We start from the raw sequence: 18688 nt of genomic DNA on the forward strand, positions 1-18688 counted from the left end.
GGACCATTTCAAGTGTCAAAACTATTGAAGAATAATTCTTAATGGTTTGTGAAAGGTCAGATTTTTCCAGAAGGTACATGATGTATGGTATCACAACGGACTGAATGCAGCAGATATGGGATTTCAGTCGTCTTCTAGACATTTGATAGCTCTACAAAATGAAAACCAATGCGACTCTTCTCATTACACATTTTTGTGTTTTGGAAAACACAATTTTTCATAAAAATAGTCTTTTCTTAACCTTAACACACAAATGTTTCTTGTTACTTTTAAATGATTTCATAAGTACACAGGAAACATTTCTCAGTTTCAGTTTCTAATATGGTAAATATTGATGAGTATAACCCACAGAAGCCAAAGCTGTTTGGTGTCTTCAATCATTTGTAGGGGGGTAAAAGAGTCTTGAGGCCAAAAAGTTTGAGGATTGCTGCTCTAGAGTAAGAATTCACTTAATCAGTACATTTCTGTTGCATTTTAAAGATAACTCCCTTTCAACTCTTTGCTTAGGATGTACCTACCTGATGTTTTATATTCTTCATTGCATCTATCCAAAGCCCTTCAATTTTATTTCTCAAGCAAATCAGATATACTATCAATTTGATTTTTTTCTGGGGACCTCTAACCGTGAAACTTCTATTTTATTCTTCATTCTGAGCTAGTAACTGCCTTGGTCTCCTTTTCCCCCTCCTACTCTCTTCCTCTGAACCGTTCCCAGGGGTGATTGCTTTCAAGTACTTAGAAATGCTTGGTGCACAACTTTTGTCCTGGAAGTTCCTTTGCTCCCCTGCTATGTTGCTTCCTGTGCTTCTCTAACCCTCATGTTTTTCTGTATCAAGTCCCTTATTTTGCTCAAGCACCTCCTTGAAAAGTTACCTAAGAGGGTATGGGATGCGAATTTTGAGAATCCTTGTATTGCCTGAAAATCTTTATTCTATTCTTATGTTTTATAGGTATTTTTGCTTAGTATTGAGGTTGTGGTTGAATATTTCTTTAGAATATTCAAATTCTTACTGCACCATCTCTTAAACGTGTTGAGAAAACCACCATGATTACAATGGAATTCATAAGAAGCCCTTTGAAAGCTTCTAGAATTTGTCATTTTTAAAAAAAATTCTTTGTATTCTTTAGCTAAGTCTTTATTCATTTGTGCTGGATAATCATGTCTTTATTTTTTGAGAAGCTTTCTTGTATTATTTCTTTGATAATTTTCTTTGCCTTATTTTTTATTCTAAGTATCTGGGTATTTTCTTAATCTAATTCTGGACTACTTTTATTAAGACTTAAAAAAATTTGTTTTACTCCTTTTTGCCCTTTTATTTTAGTTTCTGAAATACTCAGACATCTTGTTTTTTCAAGTATTTCACTGAATGCTTTTTATTAGGTACTTGACTTCTAAGGGATTTTTTTAAAGGGATTTCTTAAAATCTACTTTTTCATTTTTTCTAAATTGATGGGAGCTTGAAACATAAATATGCAATTTAACCAATTAAGCTTTCTTTGTCAAGTTCTAATACCAATACTATGGCAATTTCCTAAAGAATACTAAAAACTCACTCTTTCCCTCCCCGCTAGAAGTGTTTAAATATCACTTGGGTTGTATGTTATAAGTTTCCAGCCCTGAAATCTTCTCATTTCCACAAAAAACTAAGTGTTTTAAAGGCCATAAATGATGGCCCATGAAGAGCAAGACTTGTTCATTTGTCATGACTTTGGTTGGGGTGTCTCTTTGTTTCTGTTTTTGTTTTTTTAGATTTGATTGATCGACTGATTGATTGCACGAGTGGGGGGAGGAGCAGAGGGACAGGGAGAGAGAATCTGAAGCAGACTCCGTGCTGAACGTGGAGCCCCATGTGGGCTCAAACCCATGACCCCAAGATCATGACTTGAGCCGAACTCAAGAGTCGGATGGTTAACCGACTGAGCTACCCCAACACCCCAGTTGGGGTGTCTCTTTGAACTAAACTCAAGGGGGTAAACTGGGAGCTTAATTTCTGCTATTTCCTCAAAGCCACAGGATCACTGTCTGTGATTCAGAAATCTGGGTGAAGAGCTACTCAAAGGGAAGACAGAAGATGTGGGCCATGAGAAAAGGTGGGGGTATTATTTTTTTGTACAGATTAATCCCTAAGCTTGGCCCTTTTCACTTAAGTCTCCCCATTAAAAGTGTTTGGAAATACCTTCCTCATGATCAGGCTATCGGATCACAGACCTTCCTCAGGAGCTGTGTGGCTGAGTCAGAAAGACCAAGGATCACGTCAGCCAGCCCCTCGTAGCCAGGGCACCTTCAGGAATGATCTAGGCTGTGGGATCATTTTCTCCAGCTGAGGCTTACAGTTGCACAGACTGGTCTACGGATGTCACCGGGAATAGTGGTTTAAGGAAGATGGGGGCACCAGTTTGAGGTTGTTCAGGGCCAGAAGGCTTAGGTGAATCAGGTACATAGGCTTTGGGATTCCAGGACCTACAGGACATGTGTCTGCAGCAGCTGTGGGTTGGAGGCCTTCCCCTCAGTCACTGAAATGGCACGGTTTGGTGCCCTTGGCTACAGCAGTTGCTGGGTTTTACTGCTGCTTCTTCCATCTGACATCGCAGTTCTTGAGCTGACCATTACTACTGGCTTGTCAAGATTGAGGGTTGAAGTCACACACCCAACCTGTGTACACGGTCCTTTGGAACACATGTCCCAAAACTCTAAGCTGTCCCAGGGTAGACGGTGTGTATCCAAAAAGCAACTTTGGCTTTGCTGACATGAGATGGTTCTGTCCTATTTCTATGAGTGCCATAGTTCAGTCAGCTGGGGCTCTCCTGAGTCGCGCTGCACTGTCTCAGTTTACTCGGTAAACTTTTAGCCTTTTTACCTTTTTCATAATTTTGAATCAAAAAAAATTGCTTTAAAAAAGGAGGTCTACTGCTTTATACAGTTTCAAAGACTAGTTGTAATCTCAAAAGATATTTTTAACTTGGAAATTCTGGGACCATAGAAAATATGGTGAAGTTGAAAATAAAGTCATTTAAAATTTAGGGCCTCTGGGTGGCTCAGTCAGTTAAGCATCTGCCCTCGGCTCAGATCATGGTCTCAGGGTCCTGGATGGAGCCCCACATGCAGCATGTGGCAGGCTCCCTGCTCAGCAGGGAGTCTGCTTTCCCCTCTCCCTCAGCCACTCCCCCTGCTTGTTCTCTCTTTTTCATTAACAAATGAAAATATTGTTTAAAAAAATAGGGATCCCTGGGTGACTTAGTGGTTAAGTGTCTGCCTTTGGCCCAGGGTGTGATCCTGGAGTCCCGGGATCGAGTCCCACGTTGGGCTGCCTGCATGGAGCCTGCTTCTCCCTCTGCCTGTGTCTCTGCCTCTCTCTCTTTCTGTGTCTCTCATGAATAAATAAAATCTAAAAATCAATCAATCAAAATAAAAAAATAAAATTTACATTTAGGGATAGTTAACATTTATTCTCATCATGTTGCAGACACACTGCTAAATGCTTTACACGTACCATCTTAGTCAGACCTCGTAACAACCACGCGTTGGGGGACCTGTTTTTCTTATCTCCGCTTAGCACAAGAGGAGACGCAGGCATGGAAAAATTCAGTCATTTGCTACAGTGACCACGATCGAGGACCCAGACCCCGGCAGGCTGGCTCCAGAGCTCAAGTTCTGGATCAGCACATTAGTCAGACAGTGTAAATAAAAATAACTGAACTACTGGATTATTTTGTATAAGAAGTCTTTGAAAGAAATATTTCTTTTTTTTTTTAAAGCATTGTTGTTATTTTTAAAGATTTTAATTATTTGACAGGGAGAGAGAAAGCACAGCTGGGGGAGCAGTAGGCAGAGGGAGAGGGAGAAAGGTGCTCCCTGCTGAGCAGAGAGCCCGACATGGGGCTCGATCCCAGGACCCTGAGATCGTGACCTGAGCCGAAGGCAGACACTTAACTGCCTGAGCCACCCAGGCGCCCCTAAAAGAAATATTTCAACGAACCTGTACAGTGATTAATTACCATATCTGCTGCTCATATGCAAATGGCCTCCTGGTACACGGAGCACACCCTTTAGGAGGTAAGCGCAAAACAAATTTCGTTCAAATATGCCAGGCGTGGCTGATTGTTCTAACATTTTTTATGAACTCCTGAAAAGCTTGGGCGTGCTGATGTTTCCCCTGCCTTAATTCTGCTTCCTTTATTCATCTGCTTGGCAAACTCCTTATAGGTAGACTTGCAAACTGACAGCACCTGACCCTTACCCGGATGGCATCCTTTTGAAATGACTGGGCTACCAACCAACACAGGTACCCCTAATAATTCGATGCCTGGTTGAAAACGTGTGTGCTGCTCTTCTGTTGGCCTCACAGTGAATTCAGTCCTATTTATTTAGGGAGACTGGAAAGGTGAACTTGCCACCGTGTGGCTAACGGAGAGCCGGGGGAGGTCACATCACTTTGTAGGAATTCACCGTTCACGAAGTACTTTTACTTCCACCATTTTACTCCTCAGTATAATCCTGAAAAGTTGGCAAAGAAGGTATGATTGCCCTCCTTCCACCTTCCGTTTTCCCGATAGATCCTATTTCAGGACACAGGACTCCCCTAAAGCCACCGAGCGACTTCGCCGGGGGTTTGACTGCAGCCGCTCCCGACAGGCAATCTAGGCCCTCCCCATTGCGATGGGCATTTCTGTGCAGCAGAGATCACAGACTCTTGGTCTGTGGGCTGATCCCAGACCTGCTTTGCTTTGCCCGAATGGTTTTCAGGTTCGAATCGGTTATTGCTATGCTTTAAAATTTAGAAGAGATACATTAAATCTGGAATTTGGACTTCATCTGACGAAGTAGTTGATTTGGCAACAAGCCACTGGGGATGAGTAGTTACTACTTCGTTTAGGGTAAGCGCATCTATTTGGAAGGCCACAGGCTTCACTGTGCCTCATCTTACCCCCCGGACGGCCCTTGTTTGCCATTTATCATCATAAAATCCGACGGCTTCCTTCCTGTAGATAGCCTGTTTCCTGGTATAGAGGAAATTATCTGTGGGACTGAGCGGCTTTCCACAGACACTTGGCAATTCTCAGCCAGTGTGGACAGGCTTGTCTTCACGTATCTTCCTAGCTCTGATTCCTGACATCCGCTTGGCAACCCTCTCATCTTAATTTTCTATATTAAACGGTCCCCCTGATGGGCCAGTGGGACAGTGGTGAAATTAAGAATTTTTTCACCTAGAAAGAATTGTCTCCCATACCATTTTGAGGTCTACTTCAAAGCATTACAAGTAACTCATTTTCAAACTCCTCGCCTTCATCCTTACCCCACAAGAACGTATATATTCTCCAAGATCCAAACGTTTTGCTTGTTCATCACTATAATCTTAGTGTCGGGGACGGTGACGGGCACATCATAGGGACTCAGTACATAAATAGCTGGCGACTGAACGAATGAAGCGGGAGAAGTGAATCGGAACTGGGCATTACTGGAACCTCTCCGTGTGGTCCTCCCGACACGGTTGGCCATTGGGATGATCTTATATATAAAGAGCCCAACAGAAGATTATCAGTGTCTCTTCCTAGACGCTGAAAAGATCCAGCTTAAACATTTGTTAGCTTTGTTTACTGATAAAAATCCTCCATTGCAATTTCACTTCTGTGTTGAACTAGCTCTGCATTTACAGAAACCCTAGCTTTCAAGAAAATATAGTTATCCTTTCTTAGACCCGACTAAGCTAATTTGCTTAGACCTGCAATCACCTGGTTTTCTATACTGTGCCAAGGAGAAAAGGGCTTTCGGCCCAGCCTGTCTTTTTTCTTAGGGTCAGAAATGTTCCATGTATTTCATTTCCTGTTTACAGCTTATAGAAATAAAAATACTTTGTATATTGAAAAAAAAAAAAAAAAAAAAGAAATGCTTCATGTACGTCTCAGGGCTTCAGAACAGCTTTGCTGCCAAGCATCACCTGAATCTAATTTACTTTAACCTTTAACCACCTGCTTACAGCTCATAAGAGAGAACGAAGGGTGGCCTCCGTCCAGCTTCTGCTCACCTCTCAGGATGCCTCCTCATCCTCAGCTGTCCTCCGACTCCCTTCTCCTGTTTCTTTCCTCCTCTTTCTCCCTCCCCCCGCCCTCCTTTCATCATGCCTTTTCATGGTTTTCTTTTTCAAATGTACAATCTATCTTGTTTTCTCACCATGATTTGCTCTGAAGGGCAATAAGCAAGATCAAGGCAGCGCATATGTGACCCCTCTTAGGACGCGGACCTTGGACTTCGTGTGACTCAGCACCGAGTGCTGTGCGACTGTCAGATGGGCAGTTAGTTAGGCTTTAGGGGGCCTGGCGGCCGGCCAACGGGTGGTCATGGCCAGCTATGGGGAAGGCTGGGGATCGGGCCTGGCAACCCTCCAAAAACAAAGCCACAAGAAGCCAGATCAAACCAGACAGGCTCAAGACAAAGAAGACAGGAGACTCTGGCCAAGCGAGGGAGAAAGGGCATGAAGCCCTGCTCCCAAGACGCCTCCTCCGCAGGCAATAACCATTCCCTGCCCAGTTGACATCTGTCAGTAAGAGAGACCCAAACCTGGAGTGAAGCTCCGCCTTGAGCTCACCCACTCTCGCATCTCCAGAGCCTTCTTTAAGAAACATCCCGTGTCTGGTCTCTCCCTGAATTCTTTACAGCGATGAGACCGAGAGTCTCCAGGGAAACGCGGGGCTGGGCAGGGCAGAGGAGGCCGCAGGGCCTCGGGGCTCCCCAGGCCACCGGGCAACATCAGCTGAGCTGCTGTGGATGTGACGAATTCTCTCTACATCTCTTTGACTTTTTCCTTCTGAATGCTTACATTTCATTTAAATATGAAGTTTCTTTCTTTCCTTTTAAATAAGTCGATTTCTCACTTTGCTTTTCATGAAACCACAGAATTTTAGGTTAGAAGAAACTTAAGAGAGAAACTCATCCAGTCCTCGTCCTGCAGATGGAGAAACTGAGGCAAGGCTCAGCAGCAGAATCAAAATTAAAAATTAAAATCTCACCTTCTGATTCTTACTTAGCCCAGCGCTATTTTTTTTTCACTGTTTTGAACTGTTTGTTCTTTTTAACTTAGCTATTTTCCTTTTATTTCAGTGAAAAAAGGGAATTTCAAAGTAGTTATCATCCCTGGATTTTTGGGTTTTCTGTGTTTTGGGTTTTCTGTTAGGGTTCACTCTTTTTTTTTTTTTTTTCTTTGCTTCATGTTTCCCTGTGGAGGGACCTCGGTTAGAATAACAAAGCTTGCCTGTCTCTGCTCATCAGTTACTTCTCTACCAGAGGAAATGGGAAAAAGAACTGAGTATGGACTGCCCAGCCCCTCTGCCTCCCTTCGGGCTATGCCCACCGTTTCTATATTCCATGCGGTCCATTTCCCAGGGCAGGCTCTGCTATCCCCGCGGCCGGGGAAGTTGGCCTAATTGGGGTGAAACATTCATATGCAAGATAATAGCACGAGGTTGATGAAGCAGTGGGTGGCTTCGCTGCTAAAAGAAGAGGAGTTACTTGACGGTAGAGAAAAATAGAGAATTGGAAGGCAGCTGGCTTGTGAGAGATGAGGTCTCTTCGGAGTGAAATCTGTCAGGCATCTATCTTATTAAATGTTGATAATATCGCACAAGCATGTTGAGGCCTGGACCACAGGGCCAGACACCATCATTCCGGGTAGATCATGTCAAAGTCTTCCTCATTTTTCTCTCACTTGTCAGTGTGAAGGGAGAGCAACTTCATTTGGCCTAAAATATCTGCTTTTGAAAAAAAAAAAAGTCTATATTTCCTTGTGCCTTAATTCCAAAAAAATCAACCAAAAGTCTACGAGAAAATTTTTCTTATTTTATGCCAGGATTTGAGAAACTGGATAAATGAATTAAGAAATAATCCCAGCTGAGAGAGCGAGAAATCTTTAGCTGGAGGAAAATTTAAATATGGAAGTAATTTAAAACTCAATTGTTATGCCATCTTAAGAAAACTTAAAATGAAACACAAATATAACTTTTTTTTTTTCTCATTAAAAAATACCTTAGTCATAAGATGATGCTTTGGGGGAATCCTGTAACTGTGTGTGTGTGTGTGTGTGTGCGCGCGCGTGTGTCTATGCACACATAGACATGCATATGCTTCTGCACGTTCTAATCGGATGCTCTTATGATTACCATATGGATCATTGCAATATTGATTCCCTCATTTCAACCACAGTTTATGTTTCAAATATCAAAATACAAAGCATATAAGAAGAAGTTCCATTTCATGTGTCCCTTGTCCTTGTCAGATAAAAAGGTATTTCCACAAGGATGGAACTGTATCCTCTTTAAAGACTCCAATATCAAATGTAATGAAAGTTAAGTGTTTCTTTTTCATATCTGGAATGGTAACACAAGGTGACATTCTTAACCAAGCAAGGGAGGTTGTGTTCTTCAAGCAATAACTTTCAAAGAGAGAAACAGAACTGAAGTAAGGTATAATTGGAACTTCTAATAAGGAAGTGCTGCAGAGAAATGTTCCAGCCAGCAACGATTATTCGGGAGGTGGTTAAGGCTCCTTTGCGACACCCTCTGTCAAATCTTGTTCTGTGTTCCCAGTTTTCTGTGCCCAGCGTCCTGGGTCTCCAATGGCTACGTAGCACCTCCTTGACTTGCCTAGGTTACGTGAAGCACAGAGAGCAAGGGGAGAGTCATTCCGCTACGTATTTGCAGAGACTCACGAACAGGAATCCTTAATATGGACAGTGTCACGGGTAAAGACCAAACATCTGATGGTTTGCTCTCTTTGAACTACCTTTACCAGTCCCTCTGCACTTACAGAAAGTTCTTGATCCCCACACTGCCAGGCCTTTCAAATTTATTACAAAATAGTGTAAGTAATTCACCCTTTCCCGTCCTTCCTGCATGGAGGCACTCTGGGAGCGGGGTTGTTGTGGCTGTTGTTTTCTATCCGGTTCACTGCTGGGCACAGCCGGCCCATTGTAGATAATACAGTGAGTTGAGTGAACGAGTGAACGGGTCAGACTGGAGCTTTCTTAGAACAATGATGCAGAACACAGCTCGTTACGGGCTGGAGTTCATATCGGCCTAGAGGGAGGGCTGTGCTTATGGGTGGAAGTTCACAAACCAATAAGCTTTTCTGCTCCCTAGGGAAGAATATTTCCATTTTGAACAAACTATTCTATAATAAGGATCCCGGTCCATTAGTCTTTTTGTTTTTAAAATTTTAAATACTAACCAGGGCACCTGGGTGGCTCACAGTTGAGGGTCTGCCTTTGGCCCAGGGCGTGACGCCAAGGTCCCGGGATCGAGTTCCGCGTCGGGCTCCCTGCATGGAGCCTGCTTCTCCCTCTGCCTGTGTCTCTGCCTCTCTCTCTCTCTCTCTCTCTGTGTCTCTCATGAATAAATAAATAAAATCTTAAAAGAAGAAGACTAATCAACTACTAGTATTCTATCAAAAGGCAAAAGGATGAGGCCACAGGAGAAATCTCAAGTATCTATTAGAAAATAAAGCACGAGACCCTTGTATTTCCCATCTCCTAATCGTCTGACATAAGACATGTTGGCACTGCTCTCTACTTCCATTTAATATTATTTTGATCGGATACCGACTGTAATTCTGAGGGCCTGGTAGAGGCCACTTGAGGCAACAGGCTCGAGCGACAGAGACTTGGGCAGAGAAGGGCCCACAGTGACTGCCCAGCTGATGCCAGCTGCTCGGTAAGCAATTGGCACTGAAAGAGCCCTCGACCCTGGCTGGCCAGCGACAAGCAGCACAGGCCCTGGGATTAACCAAAAAGAGAAAATTTCCTGCGTCCCCACAGTCCCTCGCTGTGCCCCGTAACTGTGCCCCCCATGGCCTCCCAGCCTCTCCTCTCCGGGCCCTGAGCCCTCGCAGTGTATTCAGTAGATGTCTCTCTCCTGCTCTGCCTCCGTGGATCCCTTGGCCACCTGTCCTGCTGTCCCCATGGGGGGGCATAGTTTCTTGCCATGTGCTATGGCAGGAAAACAAATACAACACACACACACACACACACAAACACACACACACACAAACCAAACCAAGGATTTTAGTCGAAAAGCTAATGCTCCAATTGAGCTGAAATGCTTTCCTTTTAATGATATTTCTATTATTTTGTGGCTCACTTACCCCTTCCCGTCCCACGGTTACCAGCTAAGTAGCCTGTTGGGCTCTTCTTCTCGTTGAAAGAAGCAGTGAGAAGTAGGGGAAGTGTTGGCTGCAGACACCACCACCACCGGATAGAGAAACTTGCGAAAAGCTTACTAGGTTTATTAGGAAAGTGTGATTTTTGAAAACAAAATAATTTTCTGCGAGTGTCGGGAATCACAGAGACTGCACTCGGGGCTCGTGTTATCCCGGAACCGAAACACAGCAAGAGGGCAGAGCTAACATGCATCGCGGATGACGAGTGTGGATGTTTTTCGCAGGTATGGAGAAAGCTGTATCTAGCCCCACACGAGGGCAGGGATTTTCATCGCCTCCAAGCTTACAGATTTCTGAAGAAATGAAACAGTACAGCTACTCCCCCCAGACTAGGCTCTGATGATAGGAAAATAGCCTGGAGACATCAACACTGTATTTACTGAGGGCTTTTTTTTTTTAAATCATGTAATTCGAAATAAAACTGAGAATTAAGAAGGATGCCAAGGAGAGGACCAAGCATTCTGGAATGATGCCAAAATGCTCGTCCTCCCTACAAACTCTTGCCAATGATCAAGGGAGAATGTTGCAGAAGTTCACCTAGAACCGGGCCTTTCATAGACTCTATTTTGTAACTCTTGATTTTTTTTTAAAGATTTTATTTATTTATTCATGAGAGACGCAGAGAGAGAGGCAGAGACACAGGCAGAGGGAGAAGCAGGCTCCATGCAGGGAGGACTCGATCCCAGGACCCCAGGATGACACCCTGGGCCCAAGGCAGATGCTCCCCCGGCTGAGCCACCTGGGCATCCCGTAACTCTTGATTTTTGTTGTTGATTGAAGCAGAAAAGCAGTAGCTATGTCAAATATTGAGCGAGGGCCACCGAACGAACAGAGACCCGGCTGCAGATTCTGACAGCGGGAAGGATGAAAACAACAAAATCCGATAAAAGGGGCAAGAGAGCAGATTTGCCACCCAGAAATAGGCCTCTTTGGCATACTGATTATTTTGACCTGGTTATTTTAAAAACACAGCAGACCCGGAAAAGCTCTAAAAAATCCAACAAGTTACTCTCTTGTAAGAGGCCCTTACATTCAGAAGGAGAACCTCCACCTGCAGGGATGTCTCCGTGCGGTCCCTGGAGAGGCCCCCTCCAGGGCTCCTCCCAGTGCAGAGGCAACTACTTAAATCTACTTAACACCCTTGCCCTTGCCCTGGCAACCTCCCCTGGCTGGCCTCCTTGCCCCAGGAGACTTCTTTTGTCTTTAGCTGAAGATGGTTTTTAAGGTGACGGCTTTGCCCATTTCAGCAAGTTACTTGGGTTTCCTGGGTCTGTCCCCTGTATAGTGTTAATCTGTCTGCTACCGATTGACTCATCAGGCCAGCCAAAGGACCTAAAACGGAAGAGGGGAAAGCTTTTCTCTGCCCCTACCAAGGGCTTTCAAAACACAGCAGGTTGGCAGATGCAGAACGATGTGAATATTAATAAAAGAAAATCTTGTTTAAAAGCAGGCCAGAAGGGGGTAGTTCTCAGTCCCTACTACTACCGGCGTCAACTGCAGATCCAACAGGAAGAACGGAATCTTGCAAGTGAAACCACTTTAGCTACTTTAGATCTCAGCAGGAGGAAGACAGGTCTGGGCCCTCCCTTCCCACCCACAGGAGCTCAGCCAATGAGAGACGGTCGCAAATCAGCCAACGAGAAGCCACCATAGTTTGAACAGGTTTACTCCAAGGGACTCTCTTCTTTATAATAACCTCCCAACTCCCCCCTTTCACCTGTAGAACAGCATTCCTCTCCTCAGTTCTCTGGACTGGTCTATGGTTTTGCCGTAGTTTGCTTGACCCAAACTGCGATTCTCTGCTATCCCTGCTGAAACTCATTTTTGCTGCTTAAATAACTGACACTCGTATTTCTAAAGTCAACAAAGACCAGCAGTTTTCTATGCGTTTCAAGCTATTCAGCCAGTTAATGTCTCTCAACTTGCAAAATGAGCGATGGGGACATGACGACGTAACTATTAAGAAAACACGTTGGGTTAAAACATCCATGTTTAAGAAGAAAGATTTTGGAAGAATTTTTATTTTAGAAAGATTTATTTTGAAAGATTTCCATTACAAGTGGTCTAAATAAGACCTGAAGTCTTGATGATAAAAGAGAGAGACTACGGCCACTTAGGGCAGGTGGCACAGCACAATGAGGGCAAGCTCTAGCATCAGGGAGCCCTGGGGTGTGTGTGACTAAGCGAGTCTGATATTGTGTCTCATCTTCCTCATCTGTAAAATAAGCTTCCTGTGTAATGAAGATAAAAGTCAATCGACATATTCTAAATATCTGGCACATAGTAGAAATTCAGTATGTGGCGGTGGTGTTAGTAAAACTCCAAATTCTCCATAATGGAGAAGCATTTCGGATTTTCTTATGTACCGCAAGGCAGCATTATTCCAATGGGATACCTAGAAGGCCCCAGCTAGGAATCTGGCCACGTTCTCTGACCTGTCCAGTTTTAAGACCAAGACCTCCAGATTAGTGGAGAATCAAAAATGACCTTTGGGCAGTTGGCCTGCTATGGTAACTTGCACTGGCTCTTGTGAAAGAAAAATGTTCCATCAAATTAGGGGGAAAGGAAGGAATTAGCATAGTATTTGTCAAATACAGTTCTTTCTTTCTTTTTTTTTTTTTTTAAAGATTTTATTTATCCATGAGGACACAGAGATAAAGGCAGAGAGACAGGCAGAGGGAGAGGCAGGCTCCATGCAGGGAGCCCGTCGTGGGACTCGATCCCCGAACTGGGATCATGCCCTGAGCCAAAGGCAGACGCTCAACCGCCAAGCCACCCGGGCGTCTCTCTCTCTCTCTCTCTTTTTAAGTAGATATTTCAAGTAATGCATTGGAAGTCATTATGGTGGAAATGCAGAAATATCAAAATGACTATTCCTTTTTATTTGGCATAATAAATTCACACAGAACTTACGCTTTATGAACTTTCCGATATTCAACTGTTTTGATCTACAAAAATGACAAGTGCCTACGGTTCCATCTAATCAGTACTAAAGCCAAGGTAATTGATTCACGGCCTCACTTAAAAATGTGACAGGGGACAAAAGGATGCATACGGTTGAATATTTTGTATTATGTATTTGTCACATGGTATGCATAGGAGAAACTATATAAAGAAATAATTTAGGGGAGAACATAAAGCTGTCGGTACCACTTGCTGTCCTCATAAGCTCAGCTTCATAGCCAGCAGCCAGTCTCTCCCGTTCAGACTCAAATCTGAACCTCATGCAATTCTCCAGCTTCAGAACAGGAGAAGATTTTATTGTATGCATTTCCAAACTGCACTGCTTTGTATATTTTTATCTTTTTGACTTTTCTGGGCCCTGAGAATTATTTCTGACCTTGGGTCACTCATGGGGCTTTTATTGAGTGTTTTTATTTTTAAAAAAAATTTATTTATTTATTTGAGAGAGAGAGAGATAGCACGAGCTGGGAGGAAAGAGAGAGGCAGGCTCCCCACTGAGCAGCGAGCCCCACGAGGGGCTGGATCCCAGAACCGTGAGGCCAAGGCCGGTGCGTAACCTACTGAGCCACCCAGGCAGCCCTATGGAGTGTTAGAAAAGTAGGTGAGCTGCTGACTTGAAGATGATGCAAATTACTTTTTTTAAAATTTTTTCAAAGAAGCCTTTGATTTTATTTAGACTTTAAAGATTTTTCTTCTAGAGACATTAGGATACTTTGATGAATTTGCTAACTGGAGATTTTGGTGTCGTAATAGTAGCAATTAATGAAGTAAGGTTTTACCGATCTCTTTAGGGATTATTAAACCCTGAGTTCGTCAGACTATGAGGATTTGCACCTTTCCACTTTAAGAAGCCATCTCATTGAAACAGGATCTCCTGGCTCTATTGGCAAATGGTAGAAACTCAGAATCATTAGCTAAACTAATTGTTTCATTTGGTCTTTAGAACGTTATAAACTGTAATGGAATTACTGAGTCGAGAGCAATTAATGGGATGTGCTTCGTATATGCTCTAAGCAGGGCTAAACCTGTTATTTGTAAAGACCAATTAAAAACGATCAAAAGAAAACTGTTAAAAAAAAAAAGAAAAAGAAAAAGAAAACTGTTGATGAATCTTCGTGCCATCAAAATAAACCATCTCGAACACTTTACAAACGCCTCATATCTGTAGAGCTCACATCACTCCAGAATGTGCAGCCACTTCGGATGCTGCCATTTAAACATTATGCCAATGCCCCATTGTTTTCAAGGAGAAAGTACGAGTTTGGAATACCTTTTCTAGGTTTTTAAAACATATAAATGATGGAGCCAGGGAAAGAATGGATGTTTCTCGTATCCAGGACTCACATGTTTGACCAGGAGTTGAAAATTCAGATCCCTGCACGACAGCAACAGAGGCATTCAGACGAGTGGGGACGGCACAGACTCTCCGGGGCAGGGACGAGGGAGGGCTGAGAAATGGGAGCACTGGAAAGCCAATGGCCTTTTAGAGGCTCTAGCCACCACTCAGCTCCACGTAGCTCCCCCTTGGATGTTGTCTTATGGGAATGCGGTTCCAGAAGAGCCAGATACTGTGATTTTCAAACAAATACAGATAAGTGGAATTTTACATGAAATAGCTTCACATCTAAAAGTTGGCAACTGCTTCAAATTTTAAGCCCTGTGGGTCAAATAAAACACATCTATGGGCTGTCAGGAAGCAACCTCTGGATTAGGTTCGAACATCCTCTGTAGGTACCTAAATGCTATTAACAATGGCGCACGTTGAGATGTTGTCTTTCACCAATATTTATGACGCAGGAAATGTTTTCTTAAAAAGAAAGCAGGGTATTTCATTAACCGGTAGCTCGTAGGTGCCCGCTGGGTTGCCACAACATATTCATTATTAAGAGGATTTGAAAAGATAGAAGTATTCACTGCCTTTCTCTGGTTTATAAATAGGTTAGTTGAGAAGAAAGGGGTCTCGTAACGGGGTTGGAAATTATTGGGAACGGGATGCTAAGAAAGGATCGTAGGTGTGTAGAAGGGATGACCCCACAGAAGCTGAAGGTAGACTCAGGCGTTTCAAGGTCCATATAGCATCACGTACTGTTTATTATACAAGAATGGGGGTAGGGATAGACAGGACGGAGAAGAGAAAATCTGAGTATTTTGTGGTCCCAGATTGTTGCTCACAAATTGAAATGTTACTTTTGACAAAGTTGAAATGAGCATTTTATATAGACGGAAGTTGAAAAAAAAACAACCCATGGAGAAATATACAGATGCTATGAAACAATTTGTAGTTCTCCGGGGGGCAGGAAGACAAATTTACAGAATCAAAGAGCACAACGTGTCATTTAGCTACTCCAGACACCAGGCAGCATCTGTTCAGTGGACGAAGCAAAGGGCAAAGGGCAAGGGTCCAGTTCTGTCTCTGGCATTGATTGCTCTGGGACCTGGAGGAACAGTGTCACCTTTTGTCACTCAAGTTACACCATATGCTAAGAAAAGACCATGCGTAGCCCAAAGGCCTTTCCAACATCAATTCTGACCTCCATAAACCATGTGCCCACTTTAAAAATCAAGGCTGTGCAAAAGCGAGGAATGCTATTCTCCATGATTTACAGAAGTAATGAAGACTTCCAATGGCCGGCAACCAACCAGATTCCTGCTGGAATATTCTTGTTTGCTTGACCCCTCTCCTCATCCTGGAGCTCATCATGCTTATATCTAAGCCATGTTCTTCTCATCCATTTTTTGCTTTGCATTTAATTTAAATGAAAAAGCAGCTCTAGGCAGAATCATTATTTAAACTGCAGTCTCCGTACTCTCCTTTGGAAATGGAAGCATCCAGAATACGTAAGGCTGCAGTTAGGTCGAAAGGTAAGCTGCGCGGTACAACCCGGGGCCCAGCTCTAAGGCACGGATTACATCAAGTTCATGGTCTTCATTGTGTCCTTCACAAGTCGCCGTTTGCTAGTTTTGAGGGAGATGCTAACTATATTGGACTCATATTCTTTTTTTTTTTTTTGATTTTATTTATTTATTCATGAGAGACACAGAGGGAGAGAGAGGCAGAGACCCAGGCAGAGGGAGAAGCAGGCTCCATGTAGGGAGCCTGACGTGGGACTCGATCCCGAGTGTCTAGGATCAGGACCTGGGCTGAAGGTGGGTGCTAAACCCCTGAGCCACCCAGGGATCCTCTGGACTCATATTCTTACTTTCATGCTTTAGAGCAATGTAAGTGAGGAATTTGAAGATTAATTTTGTAAATAAAAATATACTTTTCGGGGATCCTTGGGGGCCTCAGTGGTTTGGTGCCTGCCTTCGGCCCAGGGCGTAATCCTGGAGACCCGGGATTGAGTCCCACGTCGGGCTCCCCGCAGGGAGCCTGCTTCTCCCTCTGCCTGGGTCTCTGCCTCTCTCTCTCTCTCTCTCTCTGTCTGTCTCTAATGAATAAATAAAATCTTTAAATAAATACTTTTCTGTCTCTTTATAGCTTGATACACAAGACGGAAAATAACACTTGGTCTATCTACTCCAATCACGCATGACCTATCACACCAAATTCCCAAATCGAGGCAAACCCAACAGAGTTCACGTTATGGAAGAAGACGTTCTCTTTTATTACCTCATGTCCCGATTCTCAGGAAATTAGATGAGTTCATATTATTTAAAGTAAAATCCACTGGCCTACCCTTCCAGGGACTTGACCCCGGTCGGTCCAATGCTCTCACCATCCCCATCAATTCAATTACATCAAATTACAAGTATATTTGTGCTCTATACTATATAGAGATGCACATACCAGCACATACCACACACACACACACACACACACACACACACACACACACCCTCTTTTTGATTTTGCAGAATGACATAACAATCAGGGGCCCTAGAACATAAAACAAGGATGAAGGATGGTTTGCAAGCACTCTGCTCTTCTGCATACTGAGCCCAACACGAGACCCCTACGCCCGCCCCCCCAGAGAGAAGCACCCACCGAATGCAACCGGGGAAAGAAACAGGTGTGCACAAGGTGCGTGCAGGCGCTCTCCTGCAGCTCAGACCGGCTCCTGCGGATACCCTACCTTCCGGAGGGGTTTGAGCTTCGTCTCCATGATGAAGTCATACTTGCAGAGCTCGCAGCAGCGCGTGTCTGAGCTCTTGATCCACTGGTGGAGGCAGGACTGGTGGACAAAGCGCAGGGTGCCTGTGCAGCGACAGGGGGTGATGAGAGGGCTCTCCTCGTCTCCTTCGCAGTGACAGATCCTGGGGAGGACACAGCGGGCAGGATGAGAGCTCCCGGAGGGCATTTCCCACCTGGGGTCCCTCCCTCGCTCGCCCTAGGCTGCGTTACAGCTGCACCTGACGTGGGGGAGCGTGGCGTGCCACTGCAGCTTGATCTAGAACTGAGTCCGGGCTCCGTGCAGCTCCTTCCACCTGCTGCTTACACCCCTGCTACTGGGCCTGAGATACCAGGGCCTGGGGCTGCGCCACCATCTCACCCTTCGCGAAGGCCGTGGCCCAGCTGCCAGCCCTAGCCCCCGCCTGGTCTATGCTTGTGCGTCCACAAGCATGAGCTTCATTTCATAAAGAAAAGCTGCAGTTTACCAGCCTTGGAAGGAATGTTGGGGTCTGATCACTTTATTGTTTTATTGTTATGACAGTTCTATAGAAGCGCGGTGTAGAGGTGTGGAGTCTGGTGCCCATGGTATCCGACCAACGTAGAGGAATTCTGAAAAATTTAACATGTTACCAAAGGATAATGTGAATGTTGAAAATTTCAGGTTGGAAATATTACAAAGAGGGGCGCCTGGGGGGCTCAGTGGTTGGGCGTCTGCCTTTGGCTCAGGGTGTGACCCTGGGGTCCCAGGATCGAGTCACCTGGGGGGGGGGTCCCCACAGGGAGCCTGTTTCTCCCTCTGCCTGGGTCTCTGCCTCTCTCCGGGTCTCTGAGGAGTAATAAAATCTCAAAAAAAAAGGGAAATATTACAAAGATTTTCCTAGGAACATGTACACATATTTGGTAACAATGAATGGCCTAAACTGTCAATAATTATCATTGTTTAAAAGTTAGGAAAAAAAGGTTACAAAAATAATTGATTTCATAAAGTTCGAGTACGGTAAACTCTATTGTTTTAAAATGTTAATTAATATGTCTTCTGAGGAATTCAGAGTTCACCTTTATTGAATTGGTATGAATTTGAATGTCATAGATTCACAGTCTATGAAATCTTCATTATTCTCGTCTATAGATTTTTGGAAAGAATTTGCTTTCCTCATTAAATGAGATAAGCTTCTCATACCTAAAGATCTTGAATTCAGATCTTAGCAATTCTATAATTCTTGTGATTTACCCAGCCTATTAGAAATTAGTACATTTGATTAGAAATATTTTTTGTAATCTTTAAAAAATATAAATGGCATATATCAAAAAAATCTATATTACTCTTTCAAGTTGAGCTGCAGCAGCAGCAGCAGCCTTGAAGAATGTTAGAATTGCTGCTCTTTCTTTTTAGATCTATATGCCCTACC

The 18688-nt window shown here is 43.9% G+C and overlaps 1 protein-coding gene across 4 annotated transcripts in view; it reads right to left on the reverse strand.

The window, feature by feature from the left end:
• The window catches only part of MARCHF1 (membrane associated ring-CH-type finger 1), an 800787-nt gene that overhangs the window by 37697 nt on the left and 744402 nt on the right, over nt 1-18688 (reverse strand). For all 4 annotated transcript variants that reach the window (XM_072724983.1, XM_072724981.1, XM_072724982.1 and 1 more), the window contains one exon: nt 17242-17422. In XM_072724983.1, the coding sequence (XP_072581084.1) occupies nt 17242-17422 (181 nt within the window). The remainder of the gene's footprint in view (nt 1-17241; nt 17423-18688) is intronic.

Source organism: Vulpes vulpes, chromosome 10 (assembly GCF_048418805.1).
Source record: "Vulpes vulpes isolate BD-2025 chromosome 10, VulVul3, whole genome shotgun sequence".
In the NCBI taxonomy this organism is placed as follows: Eukaryota; Metazoa; Chordata; class Mammalia; order Carnivora; family Canidae; genus Vulpes; species Vulpes vulpes.